Source organism: Jaculus jaculus, chromosome 10 (genome assembly GCF_020740685.1).
Source record: "Jaculus jaculus isolate mJacJac1 chromosome 10, mJacJac1.mat.Y.cur, whole genome shotgun sequence".
Classification (NCBI taxonomy): Eukaryota; Metazoa; Chordata; class Mammalia; order Rodentia; family Dipodidae; genus Jaculus; species Jaculus jaculus.
In genome coordinates this window covers 78,707,349-78,725,741 of record NC_059111.1, presented here as the reverse complement: position 1 = coordinate 78,725,741, position 18,393 = coordinate 78,707,349, and the positions used below count along the sequence as shown (strand labels likewise).

General features: G+C 37.8%; 1 protein-coding gene across 1 annotated transcript in view; it reads right to left on the bottom strand.

Annotated features, from left to right (window-relative positions):
* Positions 1-1,884: 1,884 nt before the first annotated feature.
* Ankrd7 (ankyrin repeat domain 7) overlaps positions 1,885-18,393 on the bottom strand; it is a 32,452-nt gene continuing 15,943 nt past the window's right edge. Inside the window, exons 7-8 of the mRNA XM_045160066.1 lie at positions 18,068-18,163; positions 1,885-2,096 (exon numbers count right to left, since the gene is read on the bottom strand). Coding sequence (XP_045016001.1) covers positions 1,885-2,096; positions 18,068-18,163 — 308 coding nt within the window. The remainder of the gene's footprint in view (positions 2,097-18,067; positions 18,164-18,393) is intronic.

Sequence of the window (18,393 nt, the reverse complement as noted above, 5' to 3'; positions counted from 1 at the left end):
CTCCTGCCACTACAAAGATCTCTAGCCACATGCACCACTTTGTGCATTTGGCTTTGTGTGGGTTCTGGAAAATCAAAGGCAGGCTGTCAGGCTTTGCATGTAAATGCCTTTAACAACTGAGCCATCTTCAGCCCCAAAAGGCCCTGCCCTGATTTTAGCAGTAATCATTGGTAAGAAGTCTCAGCCCACACATTCAACAATGTAAGAAATATTTCAACATTTCGTATGGGCTAACATTTAGAAATCTGCATCCCCATCAGCCATGCTGATAGAAAAGTGAACTTATCAGTCGTGCAGGCATTCAACTAACCCTCTTGGCTACAAGCTTTTAATCTGTACTATTATTTCTCATTCTATCAGTTCTTCTGCGCTCTGTACATGCAACATGTGGGGCATGGAAAGGTTTAGGGAAAAGAAAAGCTTGAAGAAGTTATCTATCTACTCTTTGGAATACCAATATGAAAAGAAGACAATGAACCATTCCTGGAATCTAGTCCTCCACTTCTAGTCCCAATCTCTGGGATGTTTTCTTATCTCAACATATTCAAAATCCTTTGCCCTTTTATATATTCCTTCAAAGGATTTGGGTCTTTGTCAAGGAATAAAGCAACCCTTGGGTTTATAACCTTTTGGGCTTTCCTCTTTCCCCAAATCCTAAAGCAAAACATCACCAAATCCACCTGGTAAGGTATTTAAGCTGGTAATAAAGAAAACTACAGGGGAAATAGGACAACAATATTTTAATGGATTGCCCCTTTACATTTGATTTGTTTATCAGTTTGCTAAACTATGTGCACAGTATGTAAGCTATAACTTTGGTATGTGAGCCCCACCAGGGGGTAAAGGCATACAGAGAGAGACACAGCTGCATTTAAATCTTAAGGATTCAGTTATATACATGCTAAGTGATGGAGGTACAGTTTGTGTTGCAAAACCCCAAATCATGTGTGAGATCTCACTACTCCATATAATAGAGATGACTGACTGAGCTCTGAAAGGTGAGTTCAAATTTACAATTTCATTGACCATACAAAGGAAACTGTCCCCAATGAGGCTAAATATCTAGTACATCAAAGGGGACAAAATTAGCACCACTTCTCAGATCCATAAAGTTGTAGAATGAAGTAGGAAAGCTACATTTTTTTTCCTTTGAAAAAATAAGAACATGTCCTTTGCACTATTATCAACATGCTGAAGTCAGCTCCACATTGCTGGAACAAACATCCAGCCAGACACAGTTTATGGAGGAAGAGATTTACTTCAGGTCTACAGATGCAGGGAAATTTCCATCAATGGTGGAAGAACCTTGTCCCTTTCATAGATCCAAGCAGAGAGACCGTATCAACAGTCAGCACCACAAGCCAGCTCAAACCTTGCTCTCCACACATTTGGGTTAGAATCAGATCCACTCCAGTGACACCTCAACCAGCAGACTACTGGAGACTTAAGCAGGAAGCTTAACCTTAAGTACAAACACCTGAGGCTATGGGGGAAATACATACACACATTCAAACCACCACACAAAGGAGGTAGGAAAGGGATACTGTGCCTTGAGATATAACACTTTCTGGTGAGTAATGATAGAGCATTTACATTGATCACCCCAGCAAACTGAACTGGGATTTCGAAGCTCACTTTAGGAAAACCCAGAAGAGTACAGCTCCTGAATTGTCAAACTACTTTGTCTGATTTCAGAAATTCCTACAATACTGCAGCACTGTTTCTACAAATCTTTCTGAGACAAGGAGCTAGCAAGTAGTTAAATCATTCAGAATCTGCCATATAGTCTTAGCCCATGCTTTCCTGCTAACTCAGGTTTGATTGTTGCATTGACAGTCTATTTCTCCTTATCCCTGCAAACTTTCATTTCCTGGAGCAGTTCCTTTAATCATCAAGTTGTCTGAACTTCATTGATGCACAAAATTCAAAGACCTTTTCTTCCAGAGCTTTATGCACTAAGAGAAGTGAGAGATTATGTGGGACTGAGGCACCATGCAAGCCTGCTTCCCATTCCACACCCTCCATCTGTTCACAGGCTGCTGAGCTGTAGCACACTAAGTTCTCTCCAAGCACTGTGAAATGGAGGTGCCTGATAACTATGAAAAACAGAGGAGAAAAGGAAGTCAAGAAAAAGTCATTAGAGAAGGCCACTTAATAGAATTTGTTTTCAAAGAGTGTTTATTCATCTTTGTCCATCTTCCCCCTTCCTCAAATTCATTTCCTACCCTTCTCTGTGCCCTACCCTGATTTTGAGACATGCATTCCACTCTGGCAGATGGTATCCATTTGTATTTAACAAATGCAAAACATCTGTAGACAATGAGAAGGTGTTTGTGCATTCTCTTCTTTATATGAGGTGTTCCCATGTTTTCTTTCCTCCACTTCTACAATTCCCATCCTGCAACTCTCATCAGGATTCACCCTCTTTGGGCTGATAATAGTACCTAGATATTGCTTATCCCTAAGTTCAACTTTCTTGTTGGATTCCTCAATTTTGTATAACTCTCTACATATAATATTCATTGAAGTCTCTTAGGTGTATTTAATTCTATGTCTCTCCAGGACTTATATTGTTACAACAGATATGTTGTTCTATATGTATTTAATCTCTGCATTCATATAGTAACTAATTACTTCAAGCTACAGTAGTAGGTGAAGTTCATCATAATAGCACCTGTAAGACAGAAAATGTGGAAATTCACTGGTACCTATCACTGTTACAGCAGCTATAATTTAGCAGTTGAAGTAGTTTCTATGTCACTAAGATTAATAGGAGACATGACCAATACAATCTCTTAAAGCTTTCTACAATATAAAACACTCACCAGTGACAATAAAATTCAACCCATCTCTGCACTAGAGCCTTTTGCATTAGCAAGCATTCCTAAAGCTGATGTGTTTGTCATATTACTGTGTTATTTTTGATATATAGTAGGAGATTCATTAGACAATTTACAGCATGGACAGGTTATGCTGAGCTAGCAATTTTGACCCATCAAAAAGAAACATTAGATGAGGGCAGCATTTGTATTTTACATAAAAAAATGCTAGCATATTTCCCTCTTATTTAAATTTGGTCACGAAACCATTTTTCACACATAAATGAACAGAAGTGTTCAGAATATGCTACTTTATTCTTATCCAGGGCAGACAAAATGAGAACCATGTTTTCATAAATAAGAAGCAACAGACCATGCCCTTGCCCTTGTTACATACTCTCCCCATAGCTGTATACGTGGTGGATAGGTCAGTTTCACACACGGCTATAGAAGTGAATATTGATGGAATAACTGGCAGTCAGATTGGTGATGAAATGTTTCAGCAAAGAACATAAAGGCCATGTTCCCTCTAAATTCAGTAGGTTCAATTTGACTTGACCAGCTAATTATAAATATAGTAACTGTAAAAGTAGATTAGCTGGAAGAAAAAGACATCCTGCAAGTTACCCATCTGCTATAGTTCTCAACCTTATTTTCCAAAGTATAGACTTTCATTATGATTATTACACTATAAATTATCCAAGGCCTTTGGTATGGAATCCAAATTTAAACTAACAAATGCCTAGTTTACTTTTGAAAATTTGGATATGTTACACCACCAGTTTAAAATGAGTTGATAATTTATAGATTGTGTAAATTAGAAATAAAACATAAAAATGTCAAGGCAATTTAAAGACTGCTCAAATAAATGATTATATTACCTTCACTGCTCTAAGGACTTCTCCTTTCATTTGTTAATTATAATTTTAAAGTCTTAGGTCAAATATTTTCCTCATAACCTGGACCTTGCATTTACAAATATATTTAAAAGATACCAGGCATCTCAAGTAGAAAATATAGCTAGGGTCTTTCCTATCTTTCCATTATAATGCATTGAAGGTATTTTTATGTTTATATATTAATTAATTTATTTGAGAGATATATACAGAGAGAAATGAGACAGAGTGGACATGCCAGGGCCTCCAGCCACTGCAAACGAACTCCAGACACATGTGCTACCTTCTGCATCTGGCTTGTGTTCATCTTAGGAAATCAAACCTGGGTCCTTTAGCTTTGCAGGCAAGTGCCTTTACTGTTAAGCCATCTCTCCAGCCTAATACACTGAATTTATAATTTTTAAATTACTGATTAAAGAATACTTCCATTTAAACAGTATAAAAGGGAAAACAAATAAAATATGTAAACTGATAAGAACTTCAAAGTTAAATTTAGAACATCTTATAATCTCCATATATAGTGCAAAAATTTATTTTATTTTTTTTTTTATGGATAAAATGCTAATTTATTTTTTTAACTTCTACTGTAATCGGAGTATTTTTATGTTAGGAACCTAAGAAAAACAAAAACATGAAGCATTGAAATTCAAAAAATATTTCCTTACAGAGATATCTTCTCATAAAACTATTGGGAATGTAACAATAAGTCACCAAGTGATAGCAGGATGCTGTGAGAAGCCCAAAGAATATCTTCACTGTGCAAGTGAAAATACATTTTCTGTTTATCCACATTCCCAAGCTCCAAGATCTCATCATCTCACCCTGACCAAACAGGATGAGGCTGGGATTTATGCTGAGTATTTCTGGCTGAAAACTGACTTTCAAAGTAAAAATGGGGAAGTTCTTCTACCTGTTCATTTACTTTCTTTACTTCTACCATTCTAATTCTTTTACCTACAACACCAAGTAGATGGTACTGGAATTGTATAATTAGGATTATTTTTGATATTTTATTTATTTGGGAGGGAAACTGAGAAAGTGGTAGAGACAGAGAGACTGAGGATGGGCACAACAGGGCTCTTCCATAGAAAACCAACTCCACATGCCTGCAATATGTTGGGCATCTAGCCTTAAATGGGCACTGGGGAAACAAACACAAATTTTGAAGATAAGCACCTTTACCTGCTCAGTTATCTCTCTGGCCCCAGTGTTTGTTTATTTATTCATTTAGGGACTTTGGGCCAAGATGGCCACTGCCTAGCTGTGCTGCAAATCCCAGGGAAAGAAAGGCAAGATATTAAGGGTTCACTGGGTCTTTTAGGGGAGAGCAATCTCCAATAGATTGCCAGTGGGAGGGCACAGAGGGGGGAAAACCTCTTGTTGCTGCAAAAGAACTCCAGGCCCATGTGCCATTTTGTGCATCTGGCTTTTTGTGGGAAGTGGAGAATTGAACCCAGGCGGTCAGGCTTTGCAAGGAAGCAACTTTAACTGCTGAGCCATCTCTTCAGCCCTAAATTTTTCAATTAATTTATACTTATGTGTATGCATATATATTTGTGTGTATGTTCATGTGTGATTTATAAACTTAATTAATTTTAAATTTTTAGTTTTTAGTGAATAACAAAATGAAGTATTCCTGGTAAAAAAATGGCTTATACACATGGCAGTTTAGATAAATTCTAAAAACAGATGATGTTGTAGATGAAACTAAATCTATACAGTTTTGAGAACTTAAGTGTAGTTTCAGAGCTCAAAAATGGTAGGGTATGGATGCAATTCCATATCCTAAATTGGAAGACCCAGTATTGCTCATGCCACTTGCTCAGTCAAGGCTTAGGCTTTTATTCTAGTGACCTGGTGACAGGAACCTTCCTTCATGTCTGTTTCCTGCAGGTTTGTATAAAAACAAAAGCCATGGGGAAAGGACCACACATATTATGAAAGTAGTCAGAGCCCATGGATCCCAGTGACTGCTAGAAAACAATAGCAGCCTTATAGTCTCATGATTGGAGAAATAATACAGAAGTATCCAAGCTTCTTGTTTTCTACAGTGTGGAAGTCCTGAACACCTAAAAATAATAGATACCACTTAGTCTTGCCTAACATGATTCCTCGGGCTTAAAATAGCCTCCATGGGCAGGTTCTGAATCCTGATCAGGAGGGGAGCAATTAATAAACATTTGCTGCCTGAGACATAAAAATGGTCAAAGTTCATACACTTAGAATTTACTGTTTCCAAATAATACAAGTTCAATTAGAACATAAGATCATATCAATTTTTATAAATTCCATTTTCTGCATATCTTAATAATATTAACTAAAACTGGTAAAGTTAACATTTGATATGCTTTAGAATTTACCAGACTTTGGAATAATGTCCAGTGTATATTTGAGAGGTAACAGGTATTCTCATACATGGTATAAATTCTAATATAACCAAGGAGTTCTAAATCTGCATTATGCAATTCATAGCTAATTTTCATATTCAAACGATAGCAGAATCTTTTCTGGCAACTTTAGAAATTTTATATTCCTTATGTTAATCAATACTAAAAACAATAATTACTAGGTAAATTAAATGTTAAATTAGATTGAAGAACACATTTCCTGGGACATCATCAAGTTTATTTGTGAAACTCAGATGCCACCTATTGTTTGGAAAAATAAATACATCATTCATCCAGAGTTCTGTTTTGCTAACAGCTTGCATGTTTCTGGATAAATATAAATATTGTCCACATATAGCTGAGCCTGGCTCCCCAATTACATAAAGTAGTTACAGATTGCAAGGACATAAAAATATTAAGTGAAGCTATTTAAATTGCATGTTTAAGTGTTAAGATGTAAACTACCTTCAACACGCATACCTTCAGAACATTGTATTTTGCGCTAGTAATGTTTAAAAATACATCTAAAGTTTTTAATCAGACTTTAACTTAGATCAGTCAATTAACATACAGTTGCAAAAATACAGAGGAATTTTATTTCTCCTTACCCTGGTTTTCCCTTGATATAGTAAAAATGTAGGACTTTTTTTTTCAGAAGAGCCATTTATATCCATGTTCACATACCTTTTGCCCCCCCACCTCCTTAAATCCCTTACAACAACTAATCTCTTCTCCATTTCTATATTTTTGTCATTCCAATAATATCTAGTACATAGAATCATATATTATGTCAATTTTTAATTGCTTATTATTTATTATGAGAGAGACAGAGCCAAGAGAGAGAGAATAGGCATGGCAGGGCCTTCAGCTGCTGCAAACAAACTCCAGACACATGTGCTCCCTTGTGCACATGTGCATGCTTGCGTCACTGTGCATCTGGCTATGTGGGACCTGGAGATTCGAACTTGCGATCTTAGGCTTCACAGGCAAGCACCTTAACTGCTAAGGTATTTCTCCATCCTCAATTTTTGAGCATTCAGCATAAATTTTCACAGGGTGTGATGTGTTTTCTCTGTTTTATGCTCTGCAGGAATTTCTGTAGTTTGGCTGTAGCTCACTTGCTTTGACCACTCCCCTTAAAGTACATCTAGGTTACTTCTAGTCCATAGCTGTTAAAAACAAACTGCTGTGGACACTGGTATCCAGGGTTTTGTGTAAATATAAAGGATTTTTAATGTTATTGAAGCAAGCTTTGAGTTTATTAAGAAAGAGTTTAAAGCCGGGCGTGGTGGCGCACGCCTTTAATCCCAGCACTCAGGAGGCAGAGGTAGGAGGATCACCATGAGTTCAAAGCCACCCTGAAACTACATAGTGAATTCCAGGTCAGCCTGGGCCAGAGTGAGACCCTACCTCGAAAAATCAAAAAAAAAAAAAAAAAAAAAAAAGAGTTTAAATTAAGATTTAAACATGGACATGAAGGGAAGAGAAAAGAGATGGCCCAGGGAGATAGCCCAGTCTATAAAGTGGTGGCTGTGGAAGCTCGAGGACTTGAGTTTGATCCCTAGAATCCACATCAAAATACTGGGCATGGTGATATACACTTGTGACTCCAGTCCTGGGAAGGTGGAGACAAGTGCACTGCTCCAGCTGAATGAAGAGTCTAGTGTAATTGGTCTGCTCCAGGCCAATGAAAGACCCTATCTCAAAAAAGGTTGACAGTATTCCTAAGGAATGACATCCAAGGTTGTCCTCCGGCCTCAACATAAGTGCACACTCACACACTTTTCTAAGAGTTTTATGTTTGATACACCACACGAGTGACTAATTTCTCTTCAACCTCACTAGCACTTGGCAATGACACTTTTATTCATTTTGTTAGATATGTAGTGGTACCACATTTCTCTAACGGCTAATAATGCCGAATATTTTATGTGCTAATTTGTTATCTGTATATCCTCCTCAATAAAATGGCTTTTCATGTGCTTTCCTTTTTTCAAAGATACTGTTATTTAATGTTAAATTTTACTGTTCTCTAAATAGTCAAGATACTAGTCTTTTTTTCAGATAAGTAATTTGCAAGTATGTTTACACCCAAATTGCAACTTATGATTTCATCCACTTAGCAAGTTCTTTCATAGAAAAATGGCTTTATTTTTTAAATAAATGTGCATTTTATTTATTTTTTTATTAAATAAAAACTTTGTTGTATGGACAAATCATCTGTTGGTCCTCTCCTCTCCACTGCCATTCCACTGAGGGCCCTTCCCCAGTGGGATTACTGGTATTCACCAGTGAGAGCAGCAGTCAGTCATTGTTGGGGGGTTGCCTACAGATACTCCTTCCTACCCTGTGGCTTTTATAATCTGTCAGCCTCCTATTCCAATGCTCCCTGAGCCTTGGTTGGTGTGTTATAAATCTACTTTAGTGTTAAGCTCTCAGCCACTTCTGGATTTCTGTTTTGATATATTTTGAGTGTCCTCAGTTTCCATCACCAGGTTGTTGGGCTCACTACAACTAAGTATAAGCTACACTTATACTTAACTCTCCATGCCCTCTATGGTTTCACCTAGACACTCACTGGTGTAAGAGGTGGCTCATGCCATCATATGGAGTCAGCTATCTTTTCTTATCATGTTGATTGATTTTGTCGCTCCTTAGTTTTCATTGCCTTCTGTAAAAGAGAAAACATATTCTCCAATGAAGGGTGAGAGCACCACGAGTTAAAGGAGATGGGTATAGCTAATCAAGAGGGTTTTTGATGGTTGTAGCCTCTCTTTTGGCCAGACTAGTGGGAGCTTCTCCCTGGAGTTCATGACCCTTGTCTCCATAGGATTTTGACTTGGCTCCCAGTAACAGCTATGAGTTTTTTCTCATTGAGCACATCCCTTATCCAGAGAGCTAGTCATCCCAGATCCTAGCAAAAGGGTTATGAACTGTACTCCTAACTTCAGCCTTTATAATGTCTTCCTGGCATTTCTCACAAGCTGAGTTCCACCATTGCACAGGTGTGTACATCTTGTCCTGCCAGTTGATTTAGTATCTAGCAGGATTCCCTGCTTGTTCACATGTTGGTGGCCATTTTTCCCCAGCAGCTCATGAAGGGCATACCAGTACTATAAGAACTAGCCATCAGGGAACTGACTTCCTTCCAAATTCCAGGATGATCTCTGTATTGTCAGCTTATGGTGCATTGAGCAATAGGATCTAACCTCTGTGCTCAGGTGGTTGAGTCCTTTGACAGAAGCCTGTCTTATTTGGGGAACCTCTCTGACCAACAGCTCACTGTGGGGTGTAACCCATTTCTGGCACTGTGTTAAAAGTCTAAGACAATGGTTTTAAGGTTCCACTCCCTTCAGGCCCTTTCTGTATAGACAATTCTCCCACAGTCTTGTTGAATAGTTGTATCTTTTAGTTTGCTATCCAAGAGAAAGTTTTACATGGTACTAATTTGTGTTGGCTTTACTTTTGTGTATATCTCACCCCACCCTTGTTTCCCTTCCCTCCAAGCCCTATCCTTCCCATATATTATCAGTACCTTGAGTTGCCTGTCAGGTGGCATGCCTGCAATTCAAGTGGTTAAAAGTTAGGAACCACATATGAGGGAGAACATGTGGACATGTGGCATTCGTCTTTCTGTGCTTGCATTTAAAGCATATTTCTTAAAGGATCTATGCTTTTGGTGTCATAGCTAAGGGACTCTTTGCTTATCATTAGAGATTTTGGACTTCTACCTGTGTTTTATTTCTCTCTCTCTCCTCTCTCTCTCATAAAGAAATAAAAATAAAAAGGGAATTTGTAATTTTTTTCTGATTCCTGAATTTCAACAAACTTAGTTGTACTTAATGACAGCAATTTGTGTAGTTTTGAAGTTCATGTCATTTATTGTACACAAATATCTTTAAAATCATTTCATATATGGCACATTAACATCAGACTTGCTTTACAGCCCAAGGTTGACCTGAACTTCTGATTCTCCTACCTCTACCTCCATAGGATTTTAGTCATGTACCACCATGCCTGGCTTTTCAGTGCTGAGTATCGAACCCAGGCCACTGTACAACAGATCAAAATTCATAGCCCTGACTCACAGTACAAGCAGTAGAGAAACTTAGTACACACTGCATAAAACTGTTTTTGGATGGAGGCCAGTGGCAATAAGCCACAGCTCCCAGGCAGGCATGCGCTCACAGGGTGAACAATTGTGTGGCTAAACTATGTTTGCCAGGATTTAGGTATATTAAATGCATTTTCAAACTATCATATTTTCAATTCATATGTTTATCAGTTTATAACTCCATTGTAAGTCAAGAAATAAGTAACCAAATTATTTTTTCAATTGCAGTTCCTGAATATTAGGCATCTGTAGTTAAGAACAACATGGTTATCTCTGATAAAGTTTTATATTGCTAAAATCAACCCATAAGAACTAATAAAAAGAGAGATTAAGTATTTAATCCTTTATGATCTTTTTTGGATCACACTGACAAAAATAAATAAATAAACAGGTATTGTCCAGGAATACCTCTGATCAGTTTTATTCTTTATCTCCACACTTATGCAGAGATTCCTCTATTCTTTGATGAGAAGCAGTCTTTACACAGTCCTTAGATTGCCACCAGATGGCAGTCATTCAGGGAGGTGGACAACAGAATAAATACTTTTTAGAATCACAGATTTCATTATAAAGGAAACACAGAGTTTTAAATAAATTAAACAAATAACAAATAAAATATCCTCTAATAAAACTGAAATCATTACACAAGAACAAGGCTTTTCTATACCCTTAATACCTTACAATTATTTATGACTCAGCAACATGACAAAAGAAAGATGAGAAATAGAGAAAAGTTAAAGAAAAGAGTAAAATCTCCTTGGTCATAAGTATTATATCAACAGTGATATTAAACAGAAAACATAATCTAAAAGAAAACAGATAGAGAGTAGGGCTCAGTAAATGTGTCCAAGTTAAATAGGAGCAAGAAACAAGAAATGATTTGGTAACATTAGTATCACGGTATACCCTACTCCCCCAAAATATGCACAATGAACAAAGAAGAAATTTATCATGCAAAATTACAGCTTACATAAATATAATTGTAAAAATCCAAGCAAAGCAGACATACATCAGGTTAATCCCATGGCAGAAGGAGAAGTAAGGTCAGGTATCTGACAAAAGAATTGGTCAAAAACAAGATCACAGAACACAGAAATGGGAAAATAAGACATGAATGGATTAAGTAAACTAAAACACATAATACAGGATTTTTATTAGATGGAAATAGAAAGATAAACCACACATTCCAGAAAACTGAATCCATGGCATTGATAAAAGGTTATAGTATATCTTAGTGACTGCAATGGAAAACATAAGAACGGAGAACATAAGAAAGCAATCACAGAGAAAAAGATAAAAAATGCAAACATCAGAATGATCAAAGTCAAGTATCCTTAAGGAAATAATCCAACAAAATGTTTAAAAAAATACAAAGCCTTGGTGCAGAAAAAACAATAATGCAAGACAATTGTGTGACTTTTTCTGAGAAGGCATGAACGTTTGTTCTACTTACTCCAAATACAGCATTGGTAACAGGCTAACACAGTGACTCCACCTGAGTCTCCTGGGTGGAACAACGAATTTATTAGGTTACTTTCAGGAGCATGGGCAAAGCATCCCTTTAGAGACTTGTGTCCCTCAAAGGCAGCTGCATCACCTTAAAGCCCAGCAAAGACATCTAGCAAATGACACATTCACTGGAGCTTCTTGTCAACTTGCAGGAAGCTACACTAAAGAAGATTCTACTCTTGTCCAGCAATTGATTACTGCTTATATTGCTTGTGAGTTTTGTAACTTTCTGAGCTTTCTGACTTATAAATTTCTTTAGTTTCCTAGTCTCATAAGTTTACTTAGCTTCTTGAATCTTATCCTCCCTTGATCACTCCAGAAGGAATGATTGGTTCTGACAAAATAGCCTCACAATGTCAGAGAAGAAAACACATTCTGCTTCATATTCCATGTTCCTGAATTCTTACAAAGAAATAAATCCTTCATGGAAAATGTTAATAAAAATTAAAAAAAAAAGAAATAAATCCTGCCAACATATTGATTTTGTCATTCTTATATACATTTTAGATTTCTAACCTCCAGAACTTTAAGATTATTAATTGTATTCTGTAAAGCCACCACAGCTGTTGTATTTTACTATAGATAAATACCAAGATAAATGCACAAGGTGATACATACATCTGGAGTTCATTTTCAGTAGCTAGAGGCCCTGGTGCACCCATTCATTCTCTCTCTCTCTCTCTCCTCCCCACTTTTTCTCTCTCTAATAAATAAATAAATAAATAAAAATATATTTTTTTTTAAGTTTGGTCTGGCCAACCCACTTGATCCCTCCAAGAAAATGCTCTAAATCTTTTAAAAAAAATTTTTTTTGTTTATTTTTACTTATTTGAGAGCAACAGAGAGAGAGAGAGAGAGAGAAAGAGGCAGATAGAGAGAGAGAATGGGTGCGCCAGGGCCTCCAGCCACTGCAAACCGAATTCCAGACACTTGCACTCCCTTGTGCATCTGGCTAACTTGGATCCTGGAGAATTAAGCCTCGAACCAGGGTCCTCAGGCTTCACAGGCAAGCACTTAACCACTAAGCCATCTCTCCAGCCTGAAAATGTTCTAAATCTTTACAAACATGTGCATTGCATAGATAAGAGGAAGGGAAAGTGAGAGAGTTGAAGACTTGAGGAATTTGATCATGAAGTATATCCCTCCATGCTGTCCATAGGAGTGGGAAAAGTATTTTATATGGTTATTAAACTGTGGTTGTATTAAAGCTTTCTATCTTTAAGTTTCCTAAGGGAAAAGTGAATGTGGTATATTTTAGATACTACTCACAACATTACAGTTGCCAAAAACATAATTCAATATTTGACAGTATTCTAAGAATTTAAATACTTTAGAGAATTAATGAAAATGTGCAGAGAAGTGTTTCAATGATGGAGAAATAGAACTGACAAATAAACTGAGGTCACTATAGCTGCAGTACATAACATACATCCCCCAAATGCAAAAAACCTCAATCATAAAGTACACAAGTTTTTTTCTAACATATGCTTTTGTGTGTATGCATGCATGTATATGTGCAAGTGTGAATGTGAATGAGTGTGTATACATGTGAGTGTGGAGGCCAGAGGACAACATTAAGTGTCATCACCTAGGAATGCCATCCACCTTTTGTCTTGAGACAGGGTCTCTTATTGATGTCAAAATCAACAATTTGGGTACAGTAGCTGGCCAGTGAGCCTCATGGTTTCTCCTGTCTACCTGGCCAGTGCTCAGATTATAAACACATGCCACTACACCTAAAATTTTATGTGAGTTTGGGGTATCAAACTCAGGTCCATATAATTGCAAGAAAGGACTTTACTAACAAAACCATCTTTCGATTTTTCATGTGGTAGTTTGAATGGATATACGCCAGTAGATTCAGCAGTATATTAAAGTTTATAACTTAGTTCTCCAGCCCTGGCTAGAGGAGGTTTCACTGTGGCTGGATCCTGGGGTAAAGTTCTAAGGTATTACTGAGGGTAGATCTGAATTCCAGCCTAAAACTATGCAGAGTGCTTGAGCTCTGCCTGAGGATCCTGGAGTGTGCTTGCTTATGGTGCCAATGCTGGTGGTGGTGGTGGTGGTATTTCTCACCATCATGGAACTTCCCCTGGGTCTGTAGGCCTGAAATAAATTTCATTCCTCCTATAACTATGTCTGGTCTGGAGACTCATTCTAGCAATGTAAAGCTGACTATGACAGAATTGGTACCAGAGAATGGATTGTTGCTATGCAGCGAATTTGACCATGTGCGTTTTGGTTTTTTGGAACTTTCGTTTTGGAGGAATGCGCATGGACTTGGTACTTGCAACTAAAGTTGCCTTCCAAAGCAGTAAGTCAAGTTTTATTGACTATTCTGGAGAGAATTTGAAAATATTAAGTGCAGAGAGAATTAAATTTGGAGGTTATGCTTATGAATATTCTAAGGGGAAGGAAAGACTCCAGAGAACTTTGTTGTAATGGAGCTACTGGCATAAGGGCTGGCTGCATTCTTCTGCCCATGTCCAGAGAGTTTGATCAAGTTTAAAATTATAATGGACTGATATGCTTGGCTAAAGATATGGAACTGAGAAATTTAAGAATTATAGTTGGAAAAAATCAAGTAAGTTTAACTTTACTGGCACTGAGACTGGGACTTTGAAATTATTTCAGGTTGGTAATGACTATAGGACACTTGAAGTTGGACTGAGTAAAGCTTACAATGTAAGATTGTCATTAATCTATTCAGGATCAGGGGCAGAATATGGTAGTTTGAATTGATGCCCCCCCAAGATATTCAGGAGCTTATTAAATCTTGTAACTTAGATCTCCAGTCCTGGCTGAGGGTGGATCCTGGGGTTCAGCCATAGATGTTAATGGGGAAATATCTATATTCCAGTCTAAAGATATACAGAATGTAGCATGCTTGAGGTCTACCTAAGGTTCCTGGATTGTGCTTGTTTATGGTGCTGGTGTTGAAATTTTTCTCTGAATGGACCTGTGAAAGGTGGTGAACTTCTTCCACCCTTATGAAATTTCCCCTGGATCTGCAAGCCTGAAATAAATTCCATTCTTCCTATAACTGTGTCTAGTCAGGAGTCTCATCCCAGCAATATAAAGCTCACTGTGACACTACAAAGCTGACTATGACACCTCATATAATTTTTAATAGATGTCCCATGTTGAAATCCACTCAGACTTCATGATTCAACTCAAATCTCCTCTTACCATCAATGACAACCTTATATTGACACTATAAATAACATTTCTTATTCACTGATGTTTTTGCTGCCTCTATTATAAAACACATTTTCCACTTTAAATGGGATTACACATTTTTTTCTGTTTTATAGATAAAGTGTTGGTATATTTTAAAGTTAGTAGTTTATTTAAATATTCTAATATGTAAGTAATCACAGCTTTCTCTTACAACTACTCCACTTAATGCTGAGACTACGGAGATTTTTCTGCCTATATCTTGAACATAAGCCATCTTTTCAACTGATGTTTATCACTTGATTTTCCAAGGTAAAAATAAAATACTTCAATTAACAAGTTTTTTTTTTTTTTTTTATGTGTAGTTCCAGATAGTTCTGCTTCTAGTTCAAGGAGGTATCAAAAGACCCTATGGAAATTAAGGTACATATCCACAAACATGCAAATTAAAGTCAAAATAATTTATGAACAAATATTTTCATTCTTAAGAAGAGTTCTTGAAGTCTGTGTCCCAGCTACAATCCAGTTCTGTGCTTTGTTTTTGTAAGAATGAAAACGTTTGGTTCCCTGGACCTGGTAGGTCCCCCTGCAGCTCACTTGAGATCCTTCAGGTCCTCTATGACCCTGGAGTTGTTCACACCCCCAAGGCAGTGGCCCACAATAATATTTGAGTGAAAAAGGAAGTTATTAAAGAGAATTGGATGCTTTTATTTCTCTACACATTTTAGCCACATCTATTTTAGGCTAATACCCATCTAGAAATTGAAGGTCATGAAACTGATTTCCATATACAACTCTGTATTAGCCAGGGTTCTCTAGAGGAACAGAACTGCTAGGATGAATTATTTTAAAAAGGGAATTTATTGGATTAGCTTACAGTAGTCCAATAGCAGTTGCAGGCCCAACAATCAAGGAACCCAGTAGCTGTTCAGTCCACATGGCCAAATGCCTCAGCAGTCCCAATTCAGCCCTGAAGGCCTAGAGGCTTTCTGAGGAGCCACTGGTTTTCAATCCAGGAGGTTCTTCAGTTGACACTGGTTTTTCAGTCCATGCTCGTCTTCAGTAAGCAGCTCCAGCAACCAAGTATAAGGAAAGAAGGGGCTTTTTTCACCCAAAGCTTCCTTATATAAATCGTCCTCTGAGAGGGGCCACCCACTCTGGGGCAAGGGCTCACTCTGGGAGAAGGACTTCTTCCTCCAGTTAATCCTTCCTGGAGGCAACCTTCTCAGAGACCCACACAAAAGGGATTTCTGTGGATTACTAAACAGATCAAGTTGACAACACCTTAACTATCACTATGTCTGCTTAATCTATTGGAAAATCTTGGTTTATCCCTAGGGATGTGAAGATATTGTGAAGACCAAATTCCTTGAGCTTGGGGTCATAAGAATTCATTTGGGTTTCTTTTTAAAAGTGCCCCAATTCCTAGAGACTGTCATGGGGTCTGGATCTCTTGAACAAGTGTTTTAGAAGGCTTGTGCTTTCAGAAACCTTGCCCTAGAAAGGATTTTCTTCCTGTACTTGTAAATATCGACTATAAGGTTTGGGAGTGACCAAGATCATGCAAACCACTATGGAGCAAAACTGAAAGATTTTTTTCGGGAAAAGCACAAGATGCCAGGGTTATGGTTACTCATACCTTCACCCATATAGTTTAATATCCAACATTTAAAATTTCCTCTCCAGTTTATCTTCTTTAGTCAGTTCACCTCATAACTGCCATAAGACTTCTAATATGACCATTTAGGTTTTGGGGGGTTTTTGACTGCAAAAGGCCTTTTGAAATAACCTTTTTAAAAAAAATTATTTATTTATTTATTTGAGAGTGACAGACACAGAGAGAAAGACAGATAGAGGGAGAGAGAGAGAATGGGCGCGTCAGGGCTTCCAGCCTCTGCAAACGAACTCCAGACACGTGCGCCCCCTTGTGCATCTGGCTAACGTGGGACCTGGGGAACCGAGCCTCGAACCGGGGTCCTTAGGCTTCACAGGCAAGTGCTTAACCGCTAAGCCATCTCTCCAGCCCTTGAAATAACCTTTTTATAAGAGTAGACCAGACTTGACTTATACTACTTACCAAGAACAAAAACACAGATTTTGTCATTGATTTTGGAACTTTGTTTCTTATAACTTTCCTGAAACACATTTTTTAAAAATAGGAAAGCAGATTTGAACATTATTAGAAATTTCAGAAATTTTCTTACAAAAATTACTGAGTACTTCTAAACTTAAATATAAATCTTGGGCTGGAGAGATGGCTAAATGGTTAAGCACTTGCCCATGAAGCCTAAGGACCTCAGTTCGAGGCTCGATTCCCCAGGACCCATGTTAGCCAGACACATGCATCTGGAGTTTGTTTGCAGTGGCTGGGGGCCCTGGTGTGCCCATTCTCTCTCTCTCTCTCTCTCTCTCTCTCTCTCTCTCTCTCTCTCTCTCTCTCTTTCTCTTTGCCTCTCTCTGTGTCCATTGCTCTCAAATAAATAAATAGAAAATAACAATTTTAAAAAAATAAATAAATATAAATCTTGAGGCTGTTGTCTGTTAGTAGTTCCACAGAAGCATGGAAAGATAAAGTAAACATAAAAATAGTTACAACTTCTTATAAGAAATGCCCATCTGTTCACAGCAACTTGGCATTCACCCATTATCATGTTAGGCCATGATCCTGAGGTTCCCTGTGCCTGCAACCCCCACACCCCCTCTGCAAGGTAGGAAAGCTAAGAAAGAGCCATTAAGGATTTCCTGGAGCAGCATAAACCCCAGACAGATCTGTGTCTTATCTCTCTGTCCAACAATGAGATTAGTGTGTTAGGTTCCCCCTCTTATTCCCATGGCCACCTGGCCATCTATAGATCAAGCCCTTCAGGAAAAAGCACTAAGTAACACATTACAGATATATCTGCCTGGACTTGCCAAGAATTTAGGGGCCAGGTCATCTATGGAATCTGGGTAAAAAGCAGAGGGTGAGGACAAGCATGGGGGAGGGGTTGAATTACAGTCCATTCCTAAACCCTTAGATTGAGGGTCCTGGTAAGAAAAGCAGGTAGAGCAGAGAAAAGGCTGTGCATGCACAATGAAAAATGCTTGAATAGATGGTATTGGACAATCTGTCTATATGTTGGCAGAAGCTTTCTAAATCAGTGAGAATTTGGAAATCAAAAGTACCATGTTCAGGCCATTTGGATCCAGTGGCCAGGCAGCACTTCAGAGAAAGATCAGATGACGAAGGTTGATGTTGTCCAAGTCTTAGAGGCTTTAGTTCTTAAGGAGACAGGGAAAGAGCAAAACAAGGGTGAGAGAAACAAACCAGAGTCAAATAGTGCGAACAGCAATTCCTTTCTTGATGGTTGCTGTAATTTGACAAATGTGTTATAAAAGGTTGACATTGTCATTGTGACACTTGAGAGTTTATCAGAGCATTTAATTTGTTATCCAAAGGCGTATTTTTTTCTTTATTTTGTTTGTTTAAGTACTTTGATGTAAATAAACAC